Source organism: Microcebus murinus, chromosome 3 (assembly GCF_040939455.1).
Source record: "Microcebus murinus isolate Inina chromosome 3, M.murinus_Inina_mat1.0, whole genome shotgun sequence".
Lineage (NCBI taxonomy): Eukaryota > Metazoa > Chordata > Mammalia > Primates > Cheirogaleidae > Microcebus > Microcebus murinus.
The window spans coordinates 45,018,161-45,042,936 of NC_134106.1; the positions used below are offsets into that span (position 1 = coordinate 45,018,161).

General features: G+C 42.2%; 2 protein-coding genes and 1 pseudogene across 2 annotated transcripts in view; 2 read left to right on the forward strand and 1 right to left on the reverse strand.

The window, feature by feature from the left end:
- Positions 1–787: 787 nt before the first annotated feature.
- RPS27A (ribosomal protein S27a) overlaps positions 788–24,776 on the forward strand; it is a 488,879-nt gene continuing 464,890 nt past the window's right edge. The window contains exon 1 of the mRNA XM_076000767.1: positions 788–792. The gene's annotated coding sequence lies outside the window, so the exon portion shown is untranslated. The remainder of the gene's footprint in view (positions 793–24,776) is intronic.
- Positions 2,380–3,404, reverse strand: LOC105878441 (eukaryotic translation initiation factor 4E type 2 pseudogene; annotated as a pseudogene).
- The window catches only part of EML6 (EMAP like 6), a 237,896-nt gene continuing 222,099 nt past the window's right edge, over positions 8,980–24,776 (forward strand). The window contains exon 1 of the mRNA XM_012777818.2: positions 8,980–9,215. Coding sequence (XP_012633272.1) covers positions 9,019–9,215 — 197 coding nt within the window. The 5' untranslated portion in view covers positions 8,980–9,018. The remainder of the gene's footprint in view (positions 9,216–24,776) is intronic.

Below are 24,776 nucleotides of genomic sequence, written 5' to 3' on the forward strand. Positions count from 1 at the left end.
CCCTATTTTTTCTGTAAACTGAAAGCTAGGTCTCAAGGCTTAATTAGACTTGGGTTAGATATCATTCAACAAGAATATTTTACGAAGTATTTCATATTGCATCACATTAGGAGGCAGGAGGAGCAAGTTGTTCTGCTACTAGTGATGTTAAGTTTAAGAAATTGATTGAGATGGTAACCTCCAGATCTCTACATATAAAGGTACATAATCTGGGGGTGATTCTTTAGCATTATGAGAATATCTTTTCATTTAATAATTTCAGTATACAGTTGATCCTTGAACAACATGGATTTGAACTGCATGGGTCCATTTTTTTTGTATTATCTTTTTGCTATTGTTTTTACTTTTTATTTTTCTTTTCTCTTTATTTTTTTTCTTCTCAGGTCCACTTTATACATGGATTTTCTTCCACCTTTGCCACCCTTAACATGGCAAGACCAACCCCTTCAATCTTTTTCCTCTTCCTCAGCCTACTCAATGTGAAGATGTTGAATATGAAGACCATTGTGAGGATCTACTTACACTTAGTGAATAGTGATATATATTCTCCTCCTTATGATTTTCTTAACATTTTCTTTTCTCTAGCTTACTTTATTGTGAGAATACAGTATATAATACATACAATGTACAAAATACGTGTTAATTGACTGTCGCGCCCGCCTCGCCAGCAAGGAAGACGCGGCAACTGGAGTTCTTCTGACAGCGCTTTAATGGGGATTGCTTAGCTAGTTACATGCGGAAGACGCCGAGGAGTTCTCGGCAGCTGCTTATATAGACAGTAAGTACATGGGGCATAACCTGATTGGTCAACACAGAACAGGAGAGGAGGCAAGGCTTTGCACATGCGCTGAACATCTGTTTGTCAGACGCACAGTAGGGTGTGACCAGGAAGCGGGCGCCATCTTGGAATGGCGTTGCCACCGCGCCCCACAATTGACTGTTTATGTTATTTGTAAGGCTTCCAGTCAACAGTAGGCTGTTAGTAAAGTGTTTAGGGAGTCAAAAGTTATATGTGGATTTTCGACTGCATGGGGGGTGAGTGCCCCTAAACCCCATATTCTTTAAGGGTCAACTGTACATTTATGACCTTTGCCTGAATCAATTATATCACTGAGATGATTTTCTATTTTTTTTTTTTAAGACAGGGCCTTGATCTTTTGAGTGCAGTGGTGTGATCATAGCCCACTATAACCTCAAACTCCTGGGCTCAAGCCATTCTCCTACTTCAGCTGGGACTACTGGTGCATGACACCACACCAGGCTAATGCTTTAATTTTTTTTTTTTTTTTTTTTTTTTGAGACAGAGTCTTGCTTTGTTGCCTAGGCTAGAGTGAGTGCCGTGGCGTCAGTCTCGCTCACAGCGACCTCAAACTCCTGGGCTCAAGCGATCCTTCTGTCTCAGCCTCCCAAGTAGCTGGGACTACAGGCATGTGCCACCATGCCCGGCTAATTTTTTCTATATATATATATTAGTTGGCCAATTAGTTTCTTTCTTTTTATAGTAGAGACGGGGTCTCACTCTTGCTCAGGCTGGTTTCGAACTCCCAACTTCGAGCAATCCGCCCGCCTCGGCCTCCCAGAGAGCTAGGATTATAGGCGTGAGCCACTGTGCCCGGCCAAATTTTTTGCAAAGGCTATGTTGCCCACCTGGTCTCAAACTCCTGGCCTCAAGCAATCCTCCCTCCTTGGCCTCCCAAAGTGCTGGGATTACAGGCATGAGGCACTGTACCTGGCCAATTTTCTAAATCATTCTTTCCACATTTATTAGCTAGCATTCTTAGGTAAATATTAATAGCTTTCCTTCATTAACTGATGATAAACTTCAGTTTCTCCAAAAAGGTAGGGTAAATGCTTAAATTTTTCCCTTTAATTACTAATTGGCAGATGAAATGGTGTAATAATCCTCTCTAGAGATAGCAAATGATTTTGAAATATTATTTACCCTTAAAGTTCAATAATTTAGCTAGGATATGCCTCCATAGAGACTATGTCATTTTTTTTTCTGGTATGCAGTGTAGTCTTCTGTCTGCAGATTCAGTTATTATATTCCTCTACTTTATTTCTGAATATTTTCTGTTCTGTTGTTGGCCTCCTCTAATTTAGGAATACCAATGATCTGTATGTTGGGATAAATTTGTGTTAATCAATCATCGCTTAATTTTAATCTTCTTGTCCTTTTCCTCTGCATTGGTTGTGATAATTTCCAGTGTTTCCTCCACACTGATAATATGGTTTCCAGTTTCTCTATTGCTTCAAATTTATCTATTAGATCTGTAACTGTGTTTATATTTTGGGGTTATTTCTTTAGCTTGGTTTTTGTTTTCAGTATCCATCTTTAGACTCTTGATATTTTATTTTATTATTATTATTTTTTTTAGTTTAGCACCATTTATTATTAAGTGATCTCAGTTGTTGTTGTAGCTGCTGTGTGTCAGCCTGTTCTTAAAACATAAAATGCTCTTCCAATTCCTCTCGTCCAGGACAGAAGGATCTTCCAGGTAGCACGCCAACAGAACAAGAGACTCCGATGACGCCAGCTTCAATGATGGTGCCATCCAGAGAGGGAGAGGATCATGGCACATTCAACCATGGTTTCCAGAGGTTTTGAAAAAGGATCCTTTGGGGGCCCAGCCTGCCTGGCATTTTGATGCTGTCGGTGTGAGTTTTGTATTCCATAATGGTGTTGAGAGGTAGGTTAAGCACTCGCTGAAGCATATCCCGGATTCGGGCTGTGGTTGCTTGGTTGCTGGCAGTCTTATTCCATGTTGAAATAATGTCCTCCTGAAAGCGGACAGAGACCACAGATCTTCTCTCCAACCATGAACTGTTCCCCCAACATGGCCAGGATGAGATTCTCCCAACAATGGGATGCCAAGCCCTTCCGCAGCCGAATAATCCACTTGCCACCATTTTTCTTTGTGTCATCCTCCCACATGCGTTTAATTCCTTCTTTGAAGAGAAGGAAGTCACTGTGGCCCGTCAGGTCCCCAGGACATACCATATGGCTATGAAACCTCCAAAACTGCTCCACAGAGGCAAAGGTGCCAATCTGTTTCATATTCTGTTCATAGCTCTGTGGGCTGGCAGGACGGCCGGGGGTTCTCCTGGAGTCCCAGAAAGTGTAGTTGTACTGAAGGGGATGCTCTGCTGGTCCAGGGACAACAGCCTTCCTTTTGCTGCTGTTCTGATTCTTGTCTCGTTCCGTTTTTTCCTTCTCACCATCTTTCTGTGTGCTGTTTTCTTCATTCTGATCATGGTCCCCACTGTCATCATCTTTCAAGGTGTCGAACTTGTTGTTCATCTTCTCGCTGCCGCTGTCTCCGCTCTTGATATTTTAAATTCATGTTATAACGAAATTCTTTAGTAGAGAATGTTTCTTTAACATAAACATTCTTCTAGATGGGATTTTTCATCTGCCGTCCTCTTCCTATAGTGTACCTTTCTTTCAGGATTTGTTTGCTTTTGCTATGCCATTTCTTTTCATCTTGCTCATATTTGATAGCGGCAGCTCTTTCCAGATCATTTATCTATTTTGATATACTACATATAAATTCTTTACATTCTTCCCGCTTTTTCCGGGAATGAGTTGATCTTCTCAAAGCTAAAATTGGGTGGCTGGGTACAGTTATTTTGTCCACTTTTCTGTAGCCTAATATTAGAAAAAGTGGAGTAGGAAATAGGGTGAAGTCTATTGGGAAGGAGGGTAGCCTCCATTATGGGACATGGCTTTGCTTTTCGTAAGATCCTATGAAATGATCCATGGTATAGCCCATGGAATTTGGATTATTCTTCTGACTCTGTAGAGTGCTGTGATGATGGCAGGTCCTAGAGAAACTTTCTATTTCTGCTGAACACCTAATACATAGAGTATTATGCATAGGTAATACATAGAGTAATACATAGGTAACACATGGAGTCTTCTCTAAAAGTATCTTCCTTCCTCACCTCCACCGGTGGAACCATATACTTACTCTCCCCTTTTACTTTTCTAAATTGGAGCATTTTAGTTAAGAATGAGCTTTTCAACTTATTGTCTGTCCTTAGTACTGTTTCATGAGAATCTTCTTCTCTCTTCCTCTTCTCATTACCTAAGAAACTTTGGGAGGCAAATTCCATGATTTTGCTTTACTCTGCTATTATTTTCTCATCAAGTATTTTTTTGTCAATTGTTTAATCATAAATGAATTTGTGTCTTGGATTAGGAGGTATTGGGGTAGTGGTTAATAATACTATTAATAGCTTTGTAGTTGGACAGACTTGAGTTTGAATCTGTGTCTGCTATTTATTGTACAATCTTGGTTAATTCCTTAATCTTTCTGTAAGTTTCCTCACATTAAAATGAAGATATCTTCTCATAGGGTTGTTGCAAGGATTAAAAGAAATAAGAGATGTAAAATGTCCTTTCTCCTTTTCCCATAAATATCCCCTATTTTTAGCAAGGCACATGGCTGCCCAGAATAAAAACTAGTTTCTAATCTCCTTGAAGCTAGGTATGGCCATGTCCAGATCAATAGCATATAAACAGAAGAGACTTGGGGTACCTTTTGAGAACCTTCCTTTCAAAGGCAGTCAACATGTGCCCATGCAGCTTCTCTTGTTCCCTGAAATGTACTTGGAATTGTATATGTGATGGTTGGTGGTCCATTTTGGACTATGAGGTCTAGAGCAAAATGCTGGCATGCCAGAAGTAGCCTGAGTACTCCTGGATCCCTTTAAGCAGAGCCATCATACTAGGCCTGTACTATCTCTAGGTTTTTGTGAGAAATGAAGTTTAAATCACTGCTATTTTGGGTTTGTCACTCACAGGTGAACCTGCTCTAACATCTAACCAATTTCCTTCATAATTCTTAGTGGTTAAGAGCAGTCTGGAGCCAGACTGCCCGAGTTCAAATCCAGGCTTTGTTACAACTTTATGCATCGTTGGGCAAGTTACTCAAACTTTCTTTACCTTGGTTTCCTCATCTGTAAAATGAGGAAATAATAGTAACTACATAGGATTATTACTGAGATGAATGTTAAATTATTTAATACATGGAAAGCACCATTTATAGTGCCTGGGACATAGTAAATGCTATACATTGTATCATAGTGTTATTGTATTACATGAGTTTTATACATGCTTTTCTAGACTGCTTGTTTCCAAAGGATATTTCACACCAAGCTTTATTTCTCATTTTCAAGTAGAAGTTAATATATAGCTAATATATTACTATAGCCATATAGTAATATTTAACATTTATATAATGCTTTACAAATTAACTTTTCACATGTGTATTATTTTGTTTCATTCTTACTATTATCCTGTGAGAGTATTGTTATACTTTGTTAAATGAAGAGACTAAAAAAAAGCTATTTAGTGATTTGTCTAAGGTTATAATTTTTTTATTTCAAAATATTAATTAAGAGGGTACAAGTGTTTTTACTACATGGATATCTTGTATAATGCTTAAATCAGGGCTTTTGGTGTGCCCATCACCAGTACAGTGTTCATTGTACCCAACGTGTAAGTTTTTATCTCCCACCCTTTTTTGGTTTCCAATGTCCTTTGTATGTTTTTGTGCCTGTGTGTATCCATTGTTTAACTTCCACTTGTTAGTGAGAACATACGGTGTTTGGCTTTCCATTCCTGAGATACTTCACTTAGGATAATGGTCTCCAGATCCATCCATGTTGCTGCAGATGACATTATTAAGGTTATGATTTTAAGTGGCAGATCCAGAAATTATTCCTCCATCTAACAATCTGGTGTAGCATGGTGGTCATTAGTTACACTAAAGATAACTTAGGAAATGAACATGTTCCATCCATTTCTATTTGTCTAGGACACTTCTTTCAACATACTTTTACATTTTCTCTGGAATGTGTCTCTTCCTTTCTGGACCATTGACACTATCTCTAATGTAGTACTGCAGGCACTACCTCAGATCTCTAATACCTCATGCTTTCATTACTACTGTTTTTATTGTTTTTCCCTTCTTCAAAAAAATTCAACGATTCTCCACTATCTTAAGGATGTAGTGCAAACCTCCAGGTTCAGTTCCATCTACATTCTAACCTTTCAGGTTTAAGTCCCCTTCTCATCTTACATGCATTCTCTTTTGTGCCAAATTGAGCATTCTCTTCAGTGTTCTCTAAATCTATGTTTTTCTGTATCTACTCGTTTGTTTATTCCCTAGACCCATACAGAATGCTCTTTCAATTTATCTTTGCTTATCTCAATTCTATCTATATTTCCTATTGCCTCCATGAAGCTTTTCCTGATGTATTTTATCTGGAAGAGTTTTTTCTTTTCTGAATTCCGTATGTAGAACTCACTATCTGTATATAATTCATTTGGCACTGTTTTATGGCATGACATCATTAGTCATCTATATTTTTGCTTACATCTCAAACCTCTTTCAGGCCATGTTTTCGTTTTTGTTTTTGATAGTGTTCTCTTTGCTTAGCACAGTGCCACCTCACATATTTGTAGCTTGTTTCCTTAAAAAGAAAGATGAGATGAATTCAAATCTTCTTCATTGCTGCAGGCAACAGCTCATTCAAACTCTGGCGCTTCTAATCTTCGGAGGGTTGTATAAAAACTTGAGGTAGATGAAGAACTGAGTAAACAATCAAATAGAAAGTGTGGAAAGGAAAGGACGTTGCAAACGTCCAATCCATCATCCTTTTGCAGCCTCTTAGTCACTGGGATTTTGAATCTCCTCTTCCCAAAGGTCAGCTCTGGCCCCAATTTGAAAATAGGCTACTTCAGAACATAGTGGATTCATAGTTTACCTCGTGCAGTTGTCGGAGAAATGCCACGGGCTTTTGCATTTGGGGGCCAAGACTACTTATTATGGCGCGAGCACCATCCCGCTTCCAGAATCTAGTTATCTTTAAATACCCAAGTCCTTTACCTTTGGACGCAGGTGATGGGAAGGCACTGGTTGTTCTTAGGGCAGAGTGAGACCACACTCGCAGCATTTCTCTTAAACTTGGCAGCACTGCACTTTTAACAAGTTAGAATCCATTTGAATAAAAAAGGAAAACTGAAGTAGAAACCAAACTCGAGCTTGAGTCAGCTACAGTATAGTGAGGATGTCGGCTGCTGGAATCCTCAGAGACAGGTGCAGGAGAATGTTTGAGGTGAGCTGTAGAGAGAGTCTCCACTCCACTGCTCTTCTCCACAGAGACACACGCACGCCAGCCGCCCTGTTCAGTCACCAGGGAACGCCAGCGCTGGCACGGGGTCGCCTTCAGAGAGCAGCCGTCTCCTCACCCGGAGAGCCGCAGGCTCTGCTGAAGCCAGTACCCGCCTCTCTGCGACTCCCTCGGGGCGCGCGGAATCCTGTGACCTGTAGTCCTTTCCCAGCGCTCCCCGCTCTGGCTGGTTCAGAGAGGACTACAATTCCCAGGATGCATCGGGGGAAGGGGCGACCGAGGCAAGGAGCGGGAGGGGGCCGTCCCAGCCCCCTCGGGCGTCCAGGTTTCCAAGCGCCGCGATCTCGCCTAGTAACCTGCCGCCGCGATTCCCGCGAGCGGCGCTGGGGCCCCGCCCCCGGAGCCCCGGCTGGAGGAAGAACCTGTCTCCCGCGGCGCCCCAGTGACGAAGCCCATCCCGGGGTGCGGGAGGCGGGGAGGGGAGGGGAGGGCAGACAGGGGATCTCGCTCGCCCGTGCGGAATCCGGGACGCGGCGCTGGCGTCCGCCGGCGGCGGAGGTTAGAAGCGGAGCGAGCGGGGGTGCTCCGCGGGCGAGGCTGGATCGGAGTGGGAGCAGCGCAGGACGCCGCCAGGGCGGCGGTGCGCGCGGGCGAGGTGTCCCTGCGGGAGCATTCCTCGGACCGCGGCGCCTACGCCGGGATGTGCGTGCGTGTGTGGGGCTGTCCCTCGTGTCCCCCGGGCGACCCCGTCACCCGCGGGGCTAAATAAGGGCAGTAGCCGGTAGCCCGCGGGAGCCGGTGTTAGCGCAGACCTTCCTGGAGAGAGGGACACGATTTTTGCCACTTATTAGTTATCTAATTTCTTCTGGACCGGGAGCGTGTGTAGGTAGCGCTCTCTTCCCTCCAACTGCACTCGCGTCTAGTGCTTTTTTTCTGATGTAGAAAATCTTTCATGACGCTTGCGATCGGAGTTGCTGATCAGTGAGAGCCACTAAGTTCCTTATGGCCCTCTCGGTGAAGAGAAGGTTTACGGAAGATTTGAATTTTAAACACATACATGACAACTAACTGGAGCATCTAAAAAATGACCATTGCATATTCGCCCTGGCTTAATGGGGAAACGGCAAATATGCTTTCAGATCGTATCAGCAGCTATCATCAGCCTGCAGCCTCTAGGGCATATTTCATGCCATCACGGGGATGTGATTGGAGGGAGACAGGGAGAGCAGCTGACAATTAAAAGCCAAAACACCAAACTCGGTTTTAGTTTGGGGATCCCTTTCTGGGGTTAAGTGACTTATGCAAAAAATCTGTTTCTTTCTTCCTCGCTCTCGCACGCTGGATGTAGACTGGCAGTTTCGGATCCAAGGACGGCGGTGGCGACGCTCTCCCGGGTTGCCGGTCAACGCGAAGCTATCACCGGATAAATCCCGCTGCCTGCCGCGAAGCCCCGCGCGCCGCAAACTTCAGCGAGCGAACTGGGTAATCAGTGCTTGGATATGCGGATCCCCGATTCCAGCGGCGGGGTGACCCCCAGGAGAACCTCTCCCGGGGGCCGGAGCCCGCAGGTGCAGTGAGGCGTGCGCGCGCGAGTGCCGGCGCCCCCGACGCCGCCCGGCCGCGGGAGAGGGAGCGGGGCGCCCGGCGGGGTCCGGGGCCGCGCACCCGCGGCGGCGGCTCGTCTGCGGCGGCGGCGGCGGATGATGGTGGCGGCCGGCGCGCCGGGCTGTGCCTGTGCGTCGCCGCGGAAACCCGCGCCGGGCGCCGCGCACTGAGCCCCTGCAGGTCCGCCGCAGCCCGAGCCTCGGCGGAGGGACCCGGCGCGCAGGGGCGGCCGGCCCGCGCGGGGGCGCCGGGGGCGAGAGGGGCCGGCGTATCATGGCGGATCGGACGGCGCCCGCCTGCCAGCTCCGGCTGGAGTGGGTGTACGGGTACCGGGGCCACCAGTGCCGCAACAACCTGTACTACACGGCCGGCAAGGAGGTGGTCTACTTTGTGGCCGGGGTCGGGGTGGTTTACAACACCCGCGAGCACAGCCAAAAATTCTTCTTGGGACACAACGACGACATTATCAGGTAAGGGGGTGGGAGGGCTGGGAAGAAGGGTGGCCGGCCGGGCTTCCCCGGGGTCAGCTCCCGGAGCCCCCTGGAATAAAGGATTCTCTCTGGAACCGCATGGAATTACAGAAGGGCTGCTGATTCTAGGCTAGGGCACAAGCAGAGTGGGGGGTGCAGGTGAGGAGAGAGAGGTCTCTTCTCTGTCCCTCTGCAAGGCTTCTAAACCTCTAAGGAGTTGAGTGTTCTGATGCTTTTTTTGGTGTTCATTCCTGCTACAAGTGGAAGGAGCCTGGGTAACTATACAACACTTCTTCCTTCCTTCCCCAACTGGGTACATGATAGGACTAATAGCCCGAAGGGTGGGAATCATCTTTGGGTGCTCCCCAATGGGTTTCTCAGTAAGCAAGAGGATTAAAAAAAATCTAAAAGAAATTTTGCCACAGGTAATTTAGAATCCTCATCCCAGCTGCTTTGGACCTGGGAAATTTCTGCAGTGGGTGGGGAGTTTGTTTTCTAATATTTCACTTGGCAGTGTTTTCATGCCAAAAGCATATTTATACACTAAATGGATGTTTCCACAATATCATTGAGGTTAATAAAAGGCTGGCAGTTGTTGGACCGCAAAATCCTACCAGCCAGCCCACATAATCACCAACATCTGGTAGGGGATGGTCCAGGACTCACTGATAGGAGAACTCAATTGCAGGAATAGCCATTTTAGGGGCTCTCTATATTAAATTGAAGGGGGGCATATTTTGATTCTTGGCCCTATCCTCTCATCTTTGGACCAGACACATTTTTCCTGCAGCCCTTGTCAGCCTCTTGTGTGACCAAACAAGGTGTGGTCCAGATGCTGTCCACAGGGAATTCCTTTCAGCAGTTAAGGAAGATGGTCATAGTGTGAGAGCCTCAGCCCACAGGGAAAATGACTTGCTGAGGATGGACTGCAGCTGACAGAGACCATATTTGTACCTTCCAAACTTGTGTGTTTCATTGATGTAGAACAACTTCCATCACACTTCCAGAATATTGCCTCTTTGCTCTAAGTTTGCCTTTCACGATGAAATAAATGGTTAAGTGGTATAATGTCAATGGGACTAATTTTTTGGTGGGGAGAATGATTTTTAAAAATTAGCACTTTTTATCCCTTCTGATGTTGTGCTTATATTCCAGAGCCTTTTTTCCCCTTGAGACCTAAAGTTGAAAAATTGTTACAGAAGGTTAAAACTTAATATTAAAAAATATAGAAATATATATATATATATATATATACATATATATATATAAACCTTGACTTCTAAAGATGAAGATTTTAAGTACTGGAAGCTATAATGTTCTCAAGATTTGGTGGAACTGACATATAAAACTTTCTTCCGGTCACGTATGACAAAATAGCTTTTTTTCTTCCTTCCCTGAAAGGGTCACAGTTGCGAATTAAGCACCTTTACCTAGCCTTGTCCTGCAGATTTTGCTTCTGTAGTTGCCAGGTGGATTATCAAAGTTACAGGTGCAAATGATTAACAATGACTCATGAAAAGGTTAGATGTTTAAAAATTTAAACCCATTATGTTTTTGCTCTGTCTTAATGCAGTACTTTCCATTACAACATCAAAATAAGATGTAGTCCTTTGAGGGAAGGGAGAGAGTGGCAATTAAACAGAAAAACTCCCTGGGGTTTAATATTAATGTGGCAGTTCATTGAAACCACTTTGACAATTTGACCTCTTAATCCTAATTTTTTCTCTCATGCAGGGGAAAAAAATCAAATGCACTGTTGAAGCTGAAGGTGGGAAAAGGGTGGAGTTGCAGTAGACTGTTGTTATGACAGGCAGCTGGGGGGGGGCGGTGATGATATCTGGCTTGGGTGGTTAAAGAAACACTCAGATTTGAAGAAAAGGTGAATGAAGTTATTTGCATAACTGGGTTTGCAGGGACCTCAGCTGATGAAAAGAGAAATAAAAAGATGGTTTAGCTTCTGGTCTATTTATTAAGATAGTTATCTCTTTATGCTGAATGGTGACATAGTAGTAAGCCAGATTTCAGAGAAAGGACTTTATTCCTAATTCTTCACAATATTTGGTTGGGTCTGAGTATGTACAGATGAGCAGAGTTCTTCAACATCCAAGTATATCTTTGCACATAGGAATAAAATCAAGTCCAATGAATTAAAAGATACAAACCACAGATCATTATGAAATTAAGAGCTATAAAACCAGAATATTTATGCTGTTATTTTGCTTTATCTTATATATGTAAATATCTTTTCCTGGTGAAGACAGTGCACAAGTCACAGTGCTCAGTCTTTTATCTTTATGAATTTCAACTCATTTCTGTATATCCCAGTATACTACTGTTTTTCCACTTGAAATATTAAAGTTTATCATTGAATGGGGAGGACTATAGCTAAGGTTTTCATGCAAAAATATATGTTGGCTTTTTAAAATCATTACATGAATATTAAAACTTCTAACTCTTTATACCATCAAGTGAGATAGTATAAATGTCCGCTGGTACTTAGTTTTTCTGTTAGTTTAAAAGATATTCATATGCATACATTTTCTACTGCTTTATTTTTTGTGCTGCTTTGCCTAGAATATTAACTAGAAAACAGCCTAACAAATACTGATAACACACTCCATTTAATAAAATCATGTGATCACTGTGATCATGATGAACCTTAATAATAATGTAGGATTTGGCAGAGCTCATTAGAGCTCAGCATATGTGTCCTCTTGCTCTGACAGGCTATGTGTTTAAGTCAGATTTTTTAAAATGTTGGTATGTGAGGGATAATGTGATTTATTAGATGTGGAGGCTTATTTTTATGCTCTTGAATGATTACCTTTCAATACAGATAACAGATTAGAAGATGATGCCGTATTTTAGCCCTGATAACATTGTGATGGGGCGAGGAAATACTTAAAGTAGTATTTGCTCTTGGACTAACAACAGGACTCAAATCAGGGCTTGAGGGCAAGGACTGGAATAATTACTAACTTGGTTTCTAGTTTAGGTAGCAGAACATGACACAGGAAGTAAATGAAATAAAAGGTCATGAACATGTTCATTCTCTGTCACCTCCCTTCCATTTTCACAGTGACTCCACTTGAGACATTTATCTCCTCACCCTGGTCTCTGGTCCCTTCTCTCTTGTTTTTTGGCTCAATTGCAAGGAAGGTTTATTGCCAGAGCTATTTTAGGAGAAAGAGCACGGACTTTGACATCATGCACACATGGGTATGAACCCCACTCCGCCGTTTACTTGGAGATATCCAAGTGAGTGGCTTGACCTTTCAGGGCCTTGTTTATTTGTGAAATAGGGGTGACAATACCTAAATTGTAGAGTTGTTGTAACTACTAGAAATAATGCATGCAAAGGGTTTAGTGTAGGGCCTGGCCCTTGGTGCTCAGTAAATTTCATTAAACACATACACCCCCAAACAAAGCAACGATTCATCATTGCCCACAAGAAGAAGTCCAGACTCCATAGCTTTCTGTTCTCTCTATTCCCAACCTTTCATTCTACCCTTGTTTTCTTTTTTTTCTTTAAATCATAAATTATTTATTTTCTGCTTGCTATATAATATGATTACTCTGTTCTTCCCTGCCTCATACAGGAATGATTTATCTCCCCTCTTGGCCCTTCTTCCTCTGTCCAGCCCTCTCCATCCCCCAACAACACAGTGGTGGGAGCATGGGCTTTGGGGTCAGACAGACCTGAGTTTGAACCTATATCTGCCACCAGCTGGGTGACATTACTAAACCTCTGTGAGTCTGAACTGTTTCATCAGTAAAACAGCTTCTCACTTATAAAACGGGCTTTTAAAGGTGCCTGCCTTGTAATTTGTTGTGAAGATTACATACGAGGTGCCCCGCAGTGTTTGGCTGGTAAGTGCCCACCAGAGGGGACCTGTTTGCATCCACATCCTGCAGGGCCCCGTCTGCTTCAGTCTCACCTCTCCCATGAGACCTCGTGCCATTCTCAGATGAAGGGGTGTCTTGTACTCCTAAAGTTTGTCATCTTTTGTGACCAACGCTGCTCACTTAAACTGTATCATTTAGGGCCTTTCCTTTGTTCTGAGTATTTTCATTTGTAAGTGTATATGAGGCTTTGCAGCTGAGGATGAAGCTTAACATAACCAGAGCTAACATTTCCTGAGTGCCAGACTCAGAGCTAAATGTGTGCACAGATCGAGCTCATTCACCCTCCTACAACCCCACTAGGTAGGCACTGTTGCTAACCCCAGACTACTCAGGGGCCAGCTGAGGCACAGAGAGGTTAAGGATCTTGCCCACGGTCTAGCAGATTGTAGAATGGGAATTGGAACCCAGATTGGTCTGATTCAAAGCCCGCAGCTATTGCTCTGCTGCTTTATGGCCTCTTATTTTTCTCATTGTGGCCCCCACCACTGTGCCTTGTTCCTAACTAGAGCTTAGTAAGCTTATTGCTCTTTATAACTCTGTTTATCATCTGTTGGACTATAAATCCTGTGCTTTATTCAATAGTGTTTGAAGCAGATTGCTGGAACTCAGTCTAGAAATGGAACCATGTTCAAGTTCACTTTAGGAATATCACCAGCTTTGAAACAATGGTCTGAAACAATGATCTATTGGAGATGTTTTTTTTTTTTTTAATTAAATTAAATTAATTTATTTTGAGACAGAGTCTTGCTCTGTCGCCCTGGATAGAGTGCAGTAGCATCATCATAACTCACTGTACCCTCAAAGTCCTGGACTCAAGCCACCCACCCTCCCACCTTAGCCTCCCAGAGTGCTAGGATTATAGGCATGAGCCACTGCGCCCAGCTATATTGGAGATGTTTAATTAAAAAAAAATTTTAGGTCTAAGTTGTGACATTGCTAAAAAAAATCTAGTGCTGCAAATACAATTGCACTTGTTGGATTTGAAGAGAGGAGTCTAACAGCTACGGTTAGGCCTGGAGTGTCAGGTAAGCAGGTTCACATGGAGATGTGATCTTATATTCTTTAGTCTCTTGAACAGTTTGAATAACAGAAATGTGGAGGTGACTATAAAGAATCAAATTCATACTGAGTTGAGTGCCTGCTCTGCACCAGACACTTTGTATATATGTCATCTCATTGAATCTCTCCTCCCCCAACTCTGAGCAATAGTCTTCTCATTTTATAGGTAAGACTCTGAGAGGGAAAGAAATTTAAGCAGAGTTACTCAATGGGACCATCCCATTCATTGGAGCCCACTTACTCTATGCATGGACAAGAGCAAGAAGTGAAAGCTTTTGATGGAAACTTATGACTTATTCATAAATGACCTCATTATTGCTGTTCTTATTAAAATACAGAGTTTACTTGATTTTTGTTAATATTCGTTTATGCTGTACGTTGGGTATATTATATTCTTTCTCATTTGTTAATTGATCAAAAACTCATTTTACATCTATAATGTGCCAGATATAGGAGATGCAGCAGTGAACATGACAAAGTCCCTGCGCCCTTGAAGCTTATAGTCTGATGGGGGAGGCTGACAACAAATGAGCAAGAAAACAAAGTAAATATAGATTGTGAGCAGTGCTAAGAAGGGAATAATCATAGAGAGGAACTGGGTTGGGTGAGGGTATGGGAGCTACCTTAGATAAGGTTTCCAGAGCACCTCTCTAGGGAGATGGCATTTAAGCTGAGACCTGAGGGGTGACAAGGGGCAGACAGGTGATGATGTGGTGGCAGAGGAAAGGTTACATGCAAAGGCAGCAAGGTGGGAAAGAACTTAGAGTGCCTAGAATTCTGGAATAGATACCCAGAGAAAGACCAAGGTCATCGTAATTCTCATCCAGGTCATTAATGCCTCATGGGTTTTGGTACCATATGTCCTAGATTTCCCAGGACAGGCACAGATATTCCATTCAGTTTTTGTCGTGGCTACACTTGATCCTGTCATGCCGTGGATTTCAGTTTTTAATGAGAAATATGACTACATTTTTATTTGGAAAATATGGTTACCATATAATGGGCCACTACTTGAAAACATTGCACTGAACTATATTATCTTATAAAGAATTATATCATTCCCACCAACAACAGTCAATCAGACAAGTGGATAATAACTGTTTTTGGTAAGTGAAAAACTGTTTCCATGACATCATCCCTAATTGGGACTGTCCTCGGGCCTTTCCTCTCCCATCCCACCAACAAGGTAGGAGAGTTGCAATCCCTGCACATCCTTGCCAAGACTTGTTATTGTCTGTCTTTTTGATTATAGCCATCTTACTGGGTGTGAAATGGTATCTCATTGTAGTTTTAATTTGCATTTCCTTAAATGACTAATGATATTGATCATCTTTTGATAAACTTATTGGCCATTTGTATATCTTCTTTGGGGAAATGTTGATTCAAATCCTTTACTCATTTTTAAATGTGGCATCATCAAAAGACAAAATATTTCACACCTAGTAGGATGGCTATAATCAAAAATATTTTTCCCATTCACTGAATTGTCCTTTCACTTTTTTCATGGTGCCCTTTGAAGTACAAAAGTTATTAATTTTAATGATCTCCAATTTATTTTTTCTTTTGTTCTGCTTTTGATGTCATATTTAAGAAACCATCACTTCATCCAAGGCCATAAAGATTTACTTCTATGTTTTTTTCTAAGAGTTTTATTGTTTTAGTTTTGACATTTAGGTAGATGATCCATTTTGAGTTAATTTTTTTTTTATATGGTGTGAGGTAGGGGTCCAACCTCATTCTTTTGCATGTGGATATCTAGTTGTCGCAACATGATTTGTTTTTTAAAAGACTATTTTTTCCCCATAAAATTGTCTTGGATCTCCATGGTCTTTGAAATTCTGCTAGCAGGAGACTTATTCCTCCTGCATGGAAGATGCTGAATATTTGGGGACTCAGAAATAGAAATAACCATTAAAAAGATGAACCTAGAAGAAACAGAAGTCAGTTTTGGTTGCTATCCTGTACTTGCAAAGATGCTGTTAGATCCTATGAAAGATATACAGATTTTTATGTGTTTGTAGAATAAAACCATTTATACCTTGAAGAGCCAGTGTAGTGTTCAGTAACTGCTGGTTTAGGGACCAGCAACAATCTATACATTGGATTTGTTTACTCCCCCAAAGTTCTTGGTTTTTAAAAATGGTTTTACAGCCTTCAGGCTTCTGGCTGGAGACAGGTCTGTTGAGCCTGTTGAAGGGGTGGATGTAGGATGGAAAGCAGAGGGAGTTGTGAGAGAGGGTGCCTTTTGACCTCTTCTCCTTTATCAGTTCATTCCTTTCTTCCCCCTAAGGGAGGCAGACATCTGGATGGCCTCAACCACGCTATCCAGATGAAGGATTCTGGGATTGTCCACTAGTTCACTGCCACGCCCATCAGCCCAGAGGAAGGGAGCGGCAGGCCAGCTTGCCTCCGGGACATGAAAGAAGCTCTCTCTGGACGACTGGTAGTACCTAAATAGGCTGGTCAGAGAGTTACTCTGATGGTATTGAGAATTATTTTAAGTCATGAGCCTTCATTTTTAGTTTAACTGCTATTTAATAATTTCATTAAAACATTATTCTGTGTTCATTGTGAATTGATTTTATGGGTAAGAGTAAAACAAAATCCTCAAATGATGGGATGTTTTCTAAGTAAGGGATCATCAGTTGCAAGAAAGTTGTTCATAAAAGCACAGTTAAAGAGAGGATTATAAGGTAACAAGAGAATCCTTTGGAACTCAATTAGGGAGCATGGCTGGCTTTTCAGGCACTGCACGGATATCGGATAGGTAGTCTTTTCCTGCTGCTTTCTCTTGCAAGCATCCCTGTGCATCACAGGGATTCACATCTCTTCTTCTCTCTGCATAATACATGCTTTGAATTCCTCTGGCTGCTTAAGTCAGTGATTCATTTTGCCCATGGCCACCCCCAAGAATCCATCTTAGCCCCTCAGTACACATGACTAGCCAGCTTGGTTCTACAAAACCAACTGAATCAATCTTTGGGTCTTACTTTCAAATTTCCCAGTAAAGAAAACTAATTGACCAATTAAAAATGGGCAAAGGATTTGAATAGATATTCCTGGTCCAATCAGCTCTAGCCTAGAGGGTGGGACAATTTCAAAATTTGCCCCTTTAAGGAAGATTATCTGATAAGGAGGTTGTGGACTGAGAAGGAGTGGACGGCAAGTCTACTGCAGGAGGTGGACTAGAAGGGGAGGAGGCAAATGATGCCTTGATGCATAGAAAAGAGGGCAATGAGAAGAAATACCAAGTTGAGGACAAGAAAAGGCAAGGGAAGGGATACTAACAGGGCTTAAAAATATGAGTGATATGGTATATCACAGAATTTTCAGTTATCATAAGAGGCCATGCCATGGTATCTCTGGGGAGTGCTGGCCAATGGCTGGTGGCTACAGCCTTGGAGTGCAGGTGGGCATCAAGTATTTGCCACTGGGCTGCCATGCTACTATTAAGGGTGTTTTCTCCCCTGCTAGGGTCTGGTGTCAGGGGTGGTGGTAGAGGGAGCGTATGGGAATTGGAGCTGATGTTGGCAGGCACTAGAGAGGTGACTTGATGGTGCTCACAGGAGGCTTCCTGGGCTGGTTCAGCTGCCCCGGTGATGGAGGTGCGAGCAAGGGGCAGCAGCTATTTATCAGCTGGGGAAGAAATGTTTCCATATTTTAACTGGCTGAGATACTGGTGCATACCTGCTGACAAGGCCATGAGCGAAAAGGGTGCACAAGTGAACCCTTGGATGATTTAGTGAGCTTGGCCATTTTCAGGGTTTTGAAAACAAATCTTCCTAAGGCCAGCCTTAAAATCTACCAAAGGCAGGAAGCAGGAAAAGACTAGCTGTCTGATATCCATGCAGTGCCTGAAAGGCCAGCCACCCTCCCTGTAATTGAGTTCCAAAGGATTCTCTTGCTACCTTATAATCCTTAACTGTGCTGCTTTGAACAGCTTTCTTGCAACTGATGATCGCTTACTTAGAAGACATCCTGTCAATTGTGGGTCTTGTTTTATTCTTACCCATAAAATCAATTCGCCATGAACACAGGCCTATTATGATCTGGTCCCTGGATCCTCTTCCAGCCTGATGTCCCTCCCTGACCTTCTAACACCCTCCAGCCACATCTAGCTCCTTGCAGTTCCCTGAACCCAGCATCCTATTTTGTGCGTCCTTATCCCTGCGTGTACCATTTTGGCTGCTTGAAGTGAGCCCTCCCTTCCCCTCTCATACAGTCCTTCACTTTCTTCAATCTTCTGAGGTGTCGTCTCCCCCTGAAGCCTTATCTGACAGCTCAAGACTGTCTTGTGCCCTCCCTTCTCTATGTGTCTAGATCACTGTGCAGGTTCCTCCCTTATGGAGTCGTTACATCATTTGATTTGTTGACGTACCCTTGTTTCCACCTGATTTGAGATCCATTTGTGTGTCCCTGTGCCTAGCACTTTGTCATGGGCATAGTAAATGCTTCATATATTGTTTGTTATTCACATTTCAAATTATTTGGAAGGAGCAAGGTGTGGCATAGGGGAGAGATTTCTCTAGAACTCATTTTATACATGCTTTGTGAGGAGAAAATCCTGAAAAATATTATTCTCAGGTGGCACTGAGAAGCAGAATTCAAAATCATCTTTTAAAAAAATATTTGGATGGCAATAATGACTAATTACTGCAGTACTCTTAGGCACCAAATTCCATGGCACTTCTTCCTTCTACTGCTCTCTTGGTCTAGATGGAAAATACAGCCATTTAGGGCATACCATTTTCTACTGGATTGGCCATGGATATTGCAATGAATGAAACATTCCTTTTGGGTGACTTGCACTTAAGGTTTTTTGACCGTATTATAATGAGAATCTTGATTCTCATCCCTTGCACTTTAGGAAACACATGGTCTTTTAAGCAACTTTTGAAAATATGATGGAATGTTTGTAAGAAGGTAGTGAAGTCCAGATGTCTGCAGAGATGTAAGGTAGCACCTGCTAGTTCTAAATAAATCTGTCTTTCCTGGCTCAGAAGAGTTTCACCCAAAGATACAGAAGTAGGGGTTCGAGGGCAGATCCCTAGGGAAAGTGACTTTTCAAGGTTGAAGAGCAGTTTGGTGGGCAGGTGGAAAGGGAATGGGGAAGGTGGGAACACCACGGAGGGAACAGCTGTGCAAGAGCTCAGGGGCTTAAAAAACCAGACACCTCTGGAGGAAGAGTACGGAGCGCAGTACTGTGAGGGTGAAGGAGGAGAGCAAGGGGTATTGAGGGAGATGGAGCTAGGTGGGTGGGCTGGGTCACTAAGGGGCCCACAGCTCATTCCACACGTTGTAGGGACCCGTGAGGAATTTAAACAGGGCAGGATAAGGCCAGGTAACATTTTAGAAAGGTCATTGAGGGCAGAGGATTTCTACCTTATTAACCCATTTTTCAGGATTTCTCCCTATTCTTTTTTTTCCTTCGATGCCAAACTTCTCGGAAGAGGGAGCATGTCATTGTACGTGGAGATTGGGTCCTGTGGGGCTGAACCATTGCGTGGGCTCTGTCTCTAACCAAAGGTGTGACTTTGGGTACGGCTCTTAACTTTTCTGGGCCTCCATTTCCTTATCTAAAAGTGAAGAGACTGTGACTAGATGATCCCTAAGATCCTTCTAAGATCTCTTCTATAGCAGTGTTGGGACAATTAGTGAAATTTGAATATGTGACTACATGCTAAGCAATAGCATTGTGTCAATGTTGAATATTCTGAATTTGATTGTAGCAATGCAGTTATGTAGGAGAATTTACTTATCTCAGATGATATGTGCTGAAATATTTAGGAGTGGAAAGTCATGACGGCTGCAAATTACTCTCAGATGGTTCAGTAACGATGACAGCAGCAGCAGCAACGGCAATGATCATGTGTATGTTTGTATGTGTTGTATTCCTCAAGGCATCTGTTCTCTCTTTCCTTTTCATGCCGTGCTCTTACCCACTGCCTCCTCCCTTCCACCCCTGCCCCTCCATTCTATTCTCAACACAGCAGCCAGAGTGATCTTAAGTCAGGTCGTGTCAATTGTTTGCCCAGAACCCTTGGAGTGAAAGCCAAAGTCCTTGTTATGGCTTCTGAGCCCCTATGGGATTTGGCCTCCTGATGCCTCTGTGACCTAATCCGTTTTCTTCCCATCCCTTGATTTACTCCAGCCACGCTGGCCTCCTAGCTGCTGCCTGACTACCCAGGCTGTCTTCTGCCACAGGGCCTTGGCGCTCACTGTTCCCTCTGCCTGGATCTTTCTTCCTTCAAACATCCACATGACTTTACTCACCTGCCTGAGGTCCCTGCTCAATGTAACCTTACCTGACTACCCGATTTAAAATTCAAACCCTTCTCCAACACATCCCTTATTGCCCATTCCTGTTTTATTTGTCTTCTTAGCTCTTGTTTCTTTTGATCCTTAATATATCTCTTCGCCTTAATATATCTCTTCTTGTTTCTTTTGATCCTTAATATATCTCTTCGCCTTAATATATCTCTTCTTGTTTCTTTTGATCCTTAATATATCTCTTCGCCAAAATATAAGCCCTATTTGGTCAGGACTGTTTAGCTCACTGCACTTCCCATAATGGGGCCTGGTATGTAAAGGTGCTTAATAAGTGTTTGTTGAATGAAAGTGAATGATTTATACATGTTGACTTTTATGTGTTTTAAGATGACCCCCTTGGAATTTTTGCTTAGAATAGGACTTCTTTTTTTGGACCCTCTTTGATAGACTATGAAGCCTATGGACCCCATGTCAGAATAATAGTCTTGTTTGTTCTGTTTTACGCTTTTATTGAAATATAATATAGACACAGAAAAGTGCATATGTTATAGTGTACAGCTGGATCATTTCTTACAAACTCAACATACCTTAACTTTGCCCAAACTTTGATTAATGTACTTTGAAAAGGAATGGTACAGTACGTATTCTTTTGTGTCTGGCTCCTTTCAATCAACATTATGTACATTAGTAAATAATGTACATATAAAACTCAACATACCTTAACTTTGCCCAAACTTTGATTAATGTACTTTGAAAAGGACGTATTCTTTTGTGTCTGGCTCCTTTCAGTCAACATTATGTTTATGAGATTTGCTTGTATTTCTACATGTTTAGTCTCAGTTTTATATTTTCATTGTGTGGAAATACTAAAATTCATTTATCTAGTTGACTGTTGATGGGCATTTGGGTGTTTCTGGTTTCTTTTGGCAACTATCAGAATTCTAGTACAAGTGAACATATGTATGCAGTTCCACGTGGGAGTGGTGTTTCTGGATCATGGGGTACACATATAATTAGCCTTGCTAGATACTGTCCAAAGTGCTTGTATCAATTTATACTCCCCCATCACAGAATAATGTTTACTAATGTACAAAATAAAATACAGACATAGGACTACACCGAGAACTAATTCTTCTGAAACATAGTTATAAAAATATTTTAATATGTGGTGATGTATTATATATGCTTCATTATTAACACATACAATTATAAGGTTTAATAATTACCATGATTTCAAAGTAGTGACCAGTATACCTGATGTTTGATATAGATTCAACAACCATAATATGATATGAAAATGTCTCTGATATAACAAGTCACAGCATCACAGGTATTGCTAGTACTTCTGTGGTTTGTTAACTACATTCTAAATGATAGGAAATACTAAAGTCTGTTACAAGTTAGTGAAAATAAAGGTGTAATTTTTAGTCTATCTAAGGGCATAACCCCTCCTAAATTCTATAAAGAGGTACATGTACCCCCATGTTAAACCCTTTGGTTTAGAGGAACAAAAATAACTTGTAAGAAAGATCTCTTGATTACAGAATGTTTGGGAATGCCTAAAAGAAAAAAGTAAAAAAAAAAAAAAAAAAAAAAAAAAAGAAAGATCTCTTGAGTGCTTACTATGTGCAAGGCATGGAGACCCAACGGTGAATAGCACACATCTCCTTTCAAGGAACTTATAATCATGAGGGAAATACTCAGCACTTATGAGCAGCTGCATACTTTGTGCTCAGCACTATGATAGTTACCAAAATATGTGAGAGTCCCAGGACATACATTTAACCCATTTATGGGAGGTGGGTTGTCAGGGAAGGCTTTCTGGAAGAAGCAGCACCATTAGATTTAGGCTCTAGACTGGTCAGTCTGGTTGCAGGGTGGACAATGAATTGGAGGAGAGAAAGTCTACAGGCACAGGTGTGAAGTAATTATGATAGTATGCTAGGGAATAATGAATATATTCTGGAGATTGTAGATTCCCGGTGATTGATTGTATATAGTGGTGGGGGCATTGGGAGGCGACAGAAGAAGGTATAAGCAATGTGTAAGTTTCTGACATGGTCAGCTGGTTGGATGGTGGTGATTGTTCACTGAAACAGAATAAGGAACAGGTCAAGGTCAGGAGAGATGAGTTCAGCTTTGAGCATATTTAGATGGAGGTATCTGTGAGATACCCAATAGATAGATGGATTATACATCTATACACGTTCCTTGCTCAGGAGAGAGCCGTGGGACTTGCAGTGTGTGCGTAGGAATGGGTGAGATGACCCAGAGAGCGTAGGGAGGAGAGAGAAGAGGCCAGGGTAAGGACTTTGGGGAAGATCAGCTTTTAAGGGACCTGCAGAGAAAGAGGTGCTTGTGAAAGATGGGAATGGTCAAGAGGGTAGGAAGAAAACCAGGGAAATGGAATGTCCTGGAAACCAAGAGCAGAGAGGAGTCAAGAAGGAGACTCTTAACAGTCTTGCTAATAGAGTAGAATAGATGAGTCTGAGAAAAGTCCAGTGGATTTAGCAGTGAGGTCATTGATGAATGGGTTTTACTACACAGACACTGGGAATGATTATTTTTCTCTGCATTGGACTTTTATCTGGTTCTTAAACTTTCTGTTATAGCAGTTAGAATGTTCAAGGGTCATTTCCTTTTAGCTTTACTTTTATTCTTACATTTCCTTTATATATTTTGCTCATGCTCCAGTGAGTTTTATGCTGCAGTGGTAGTAAGCAGTCATCTCAGCTTAATGATTTCTGTCTCCAGCAGACTTCAGCTCTTTTGTTTTTGGACAATAAGAGATACTGTTACAGACACTGCTTCTTGGTAAAAAGCCTTCCAGGTCCATTTTTCTGCATAGTGGACATGAACACAATCACTTTGGCCAGGAGAGCCTGACCTACTGACAATGACTTCCCAAGTCATCCTTCTTGCCTTGAGTTAAAAGTCAGTTTCTAGTCCATATAATAAAAATGTAATGGAAGAGATATAAATGCTAGATTGTTTTATACTTATTTTCTTCCCAGAATGTCACTTTTTATAGGAGAAAAATGAGAACGTACCTCAATTAAATAACTATGTGTCCCATGCTTACCGTGTAAATGACAGTGGGCAGGCCACTGCAATGACAGTTATTCAATCAGGAAACATCAAGTGCCTGGTCACTCCCTCCCTTTTTCAATTCATTGTCCAGTTGGCCCAACTACATTCGATCTTGTCCTCTTGATCTTACTGCTGCTTCCCTGATTCAGACCCCTGCCTAGTTCTGGGCAGTTACCGTAGCCTCATAACTGGTCTTCCTGCCTCAACTACCACTCCCTAGTCCATCCTCTGCTAAAAACATGGCAAAACTTTTAAAAAAATACAAATTTACGAGCCCACTTCTAAATATTCTGATTCAATAGGTCTCGGTGTGAAACCCAAAATCTGTATTTAAAAAAAATTACCATAGAAATATAGATATAATGAGTATACACACACACATATGCATTTCCTTGCTCTGTTTGTTGAGAGAACCAACAGTGGGTTGAATGACACACAGTACCAGGAACACATCTAGCTCTCAGAATTCGGTTTCTAAATACTGTTTTCCACACAAAAAAGACCAGAATTCCTTAGAGAAAAGGCTGACTCTAGGCCTGAGGCAGTGAAAGCAGAAGATATATCTGGAATATCTTCTTGTGCTAGAAAGTACAGCATTGCTCAGAGAATAAGGGGTTATATTAAAATGACACAAGAGCCAGCTTGAAGGGATGTCCACTGGCCACACCTGGGATAATTTGAGCATGAATTATAATCCACAGAATAAAATAAAAACTCCATGTATCCATAGTAATATAAATAACTCAGTGAGGAGAAGGGAAAGCTCTTTCTTGAGTAGAAAGCCGAGTATTAAACATATTAATATTAATAGATGGAATGGTTGAGTTAGGAAACCAATGGAAGGTATAACTAGTGATGGCGGTTTGTTGAGGAACATCATGTTTACATTGTACTTCACCACAAGATATTTATTAACAAAGGACAAACAAAAAACCACAGTGGAGAAACCTGGCAGACAACACCTTAACCAAATTCAGAGTTGACATTCATAATAATGGGACAAACTAAGTCATTAAAAAAGATTCCCCAGGTTGTTTTAGGTTCCAGAATTCCTGGGGATTAGCCTCCGCCTTCTTTTTTTTTTTTTTTTTTTTTTTTTTTGAGACAGTCTCGCTCTGTCATCCACGATAGAGGTCAGTGGTGTGATCATAGCTCACTGCAACCTCAAACTCCTGGGCTCACACAATCCTCCTGCCTCAGCCTCCCAAGACTACAGACACTCGCCACTATGCCCGG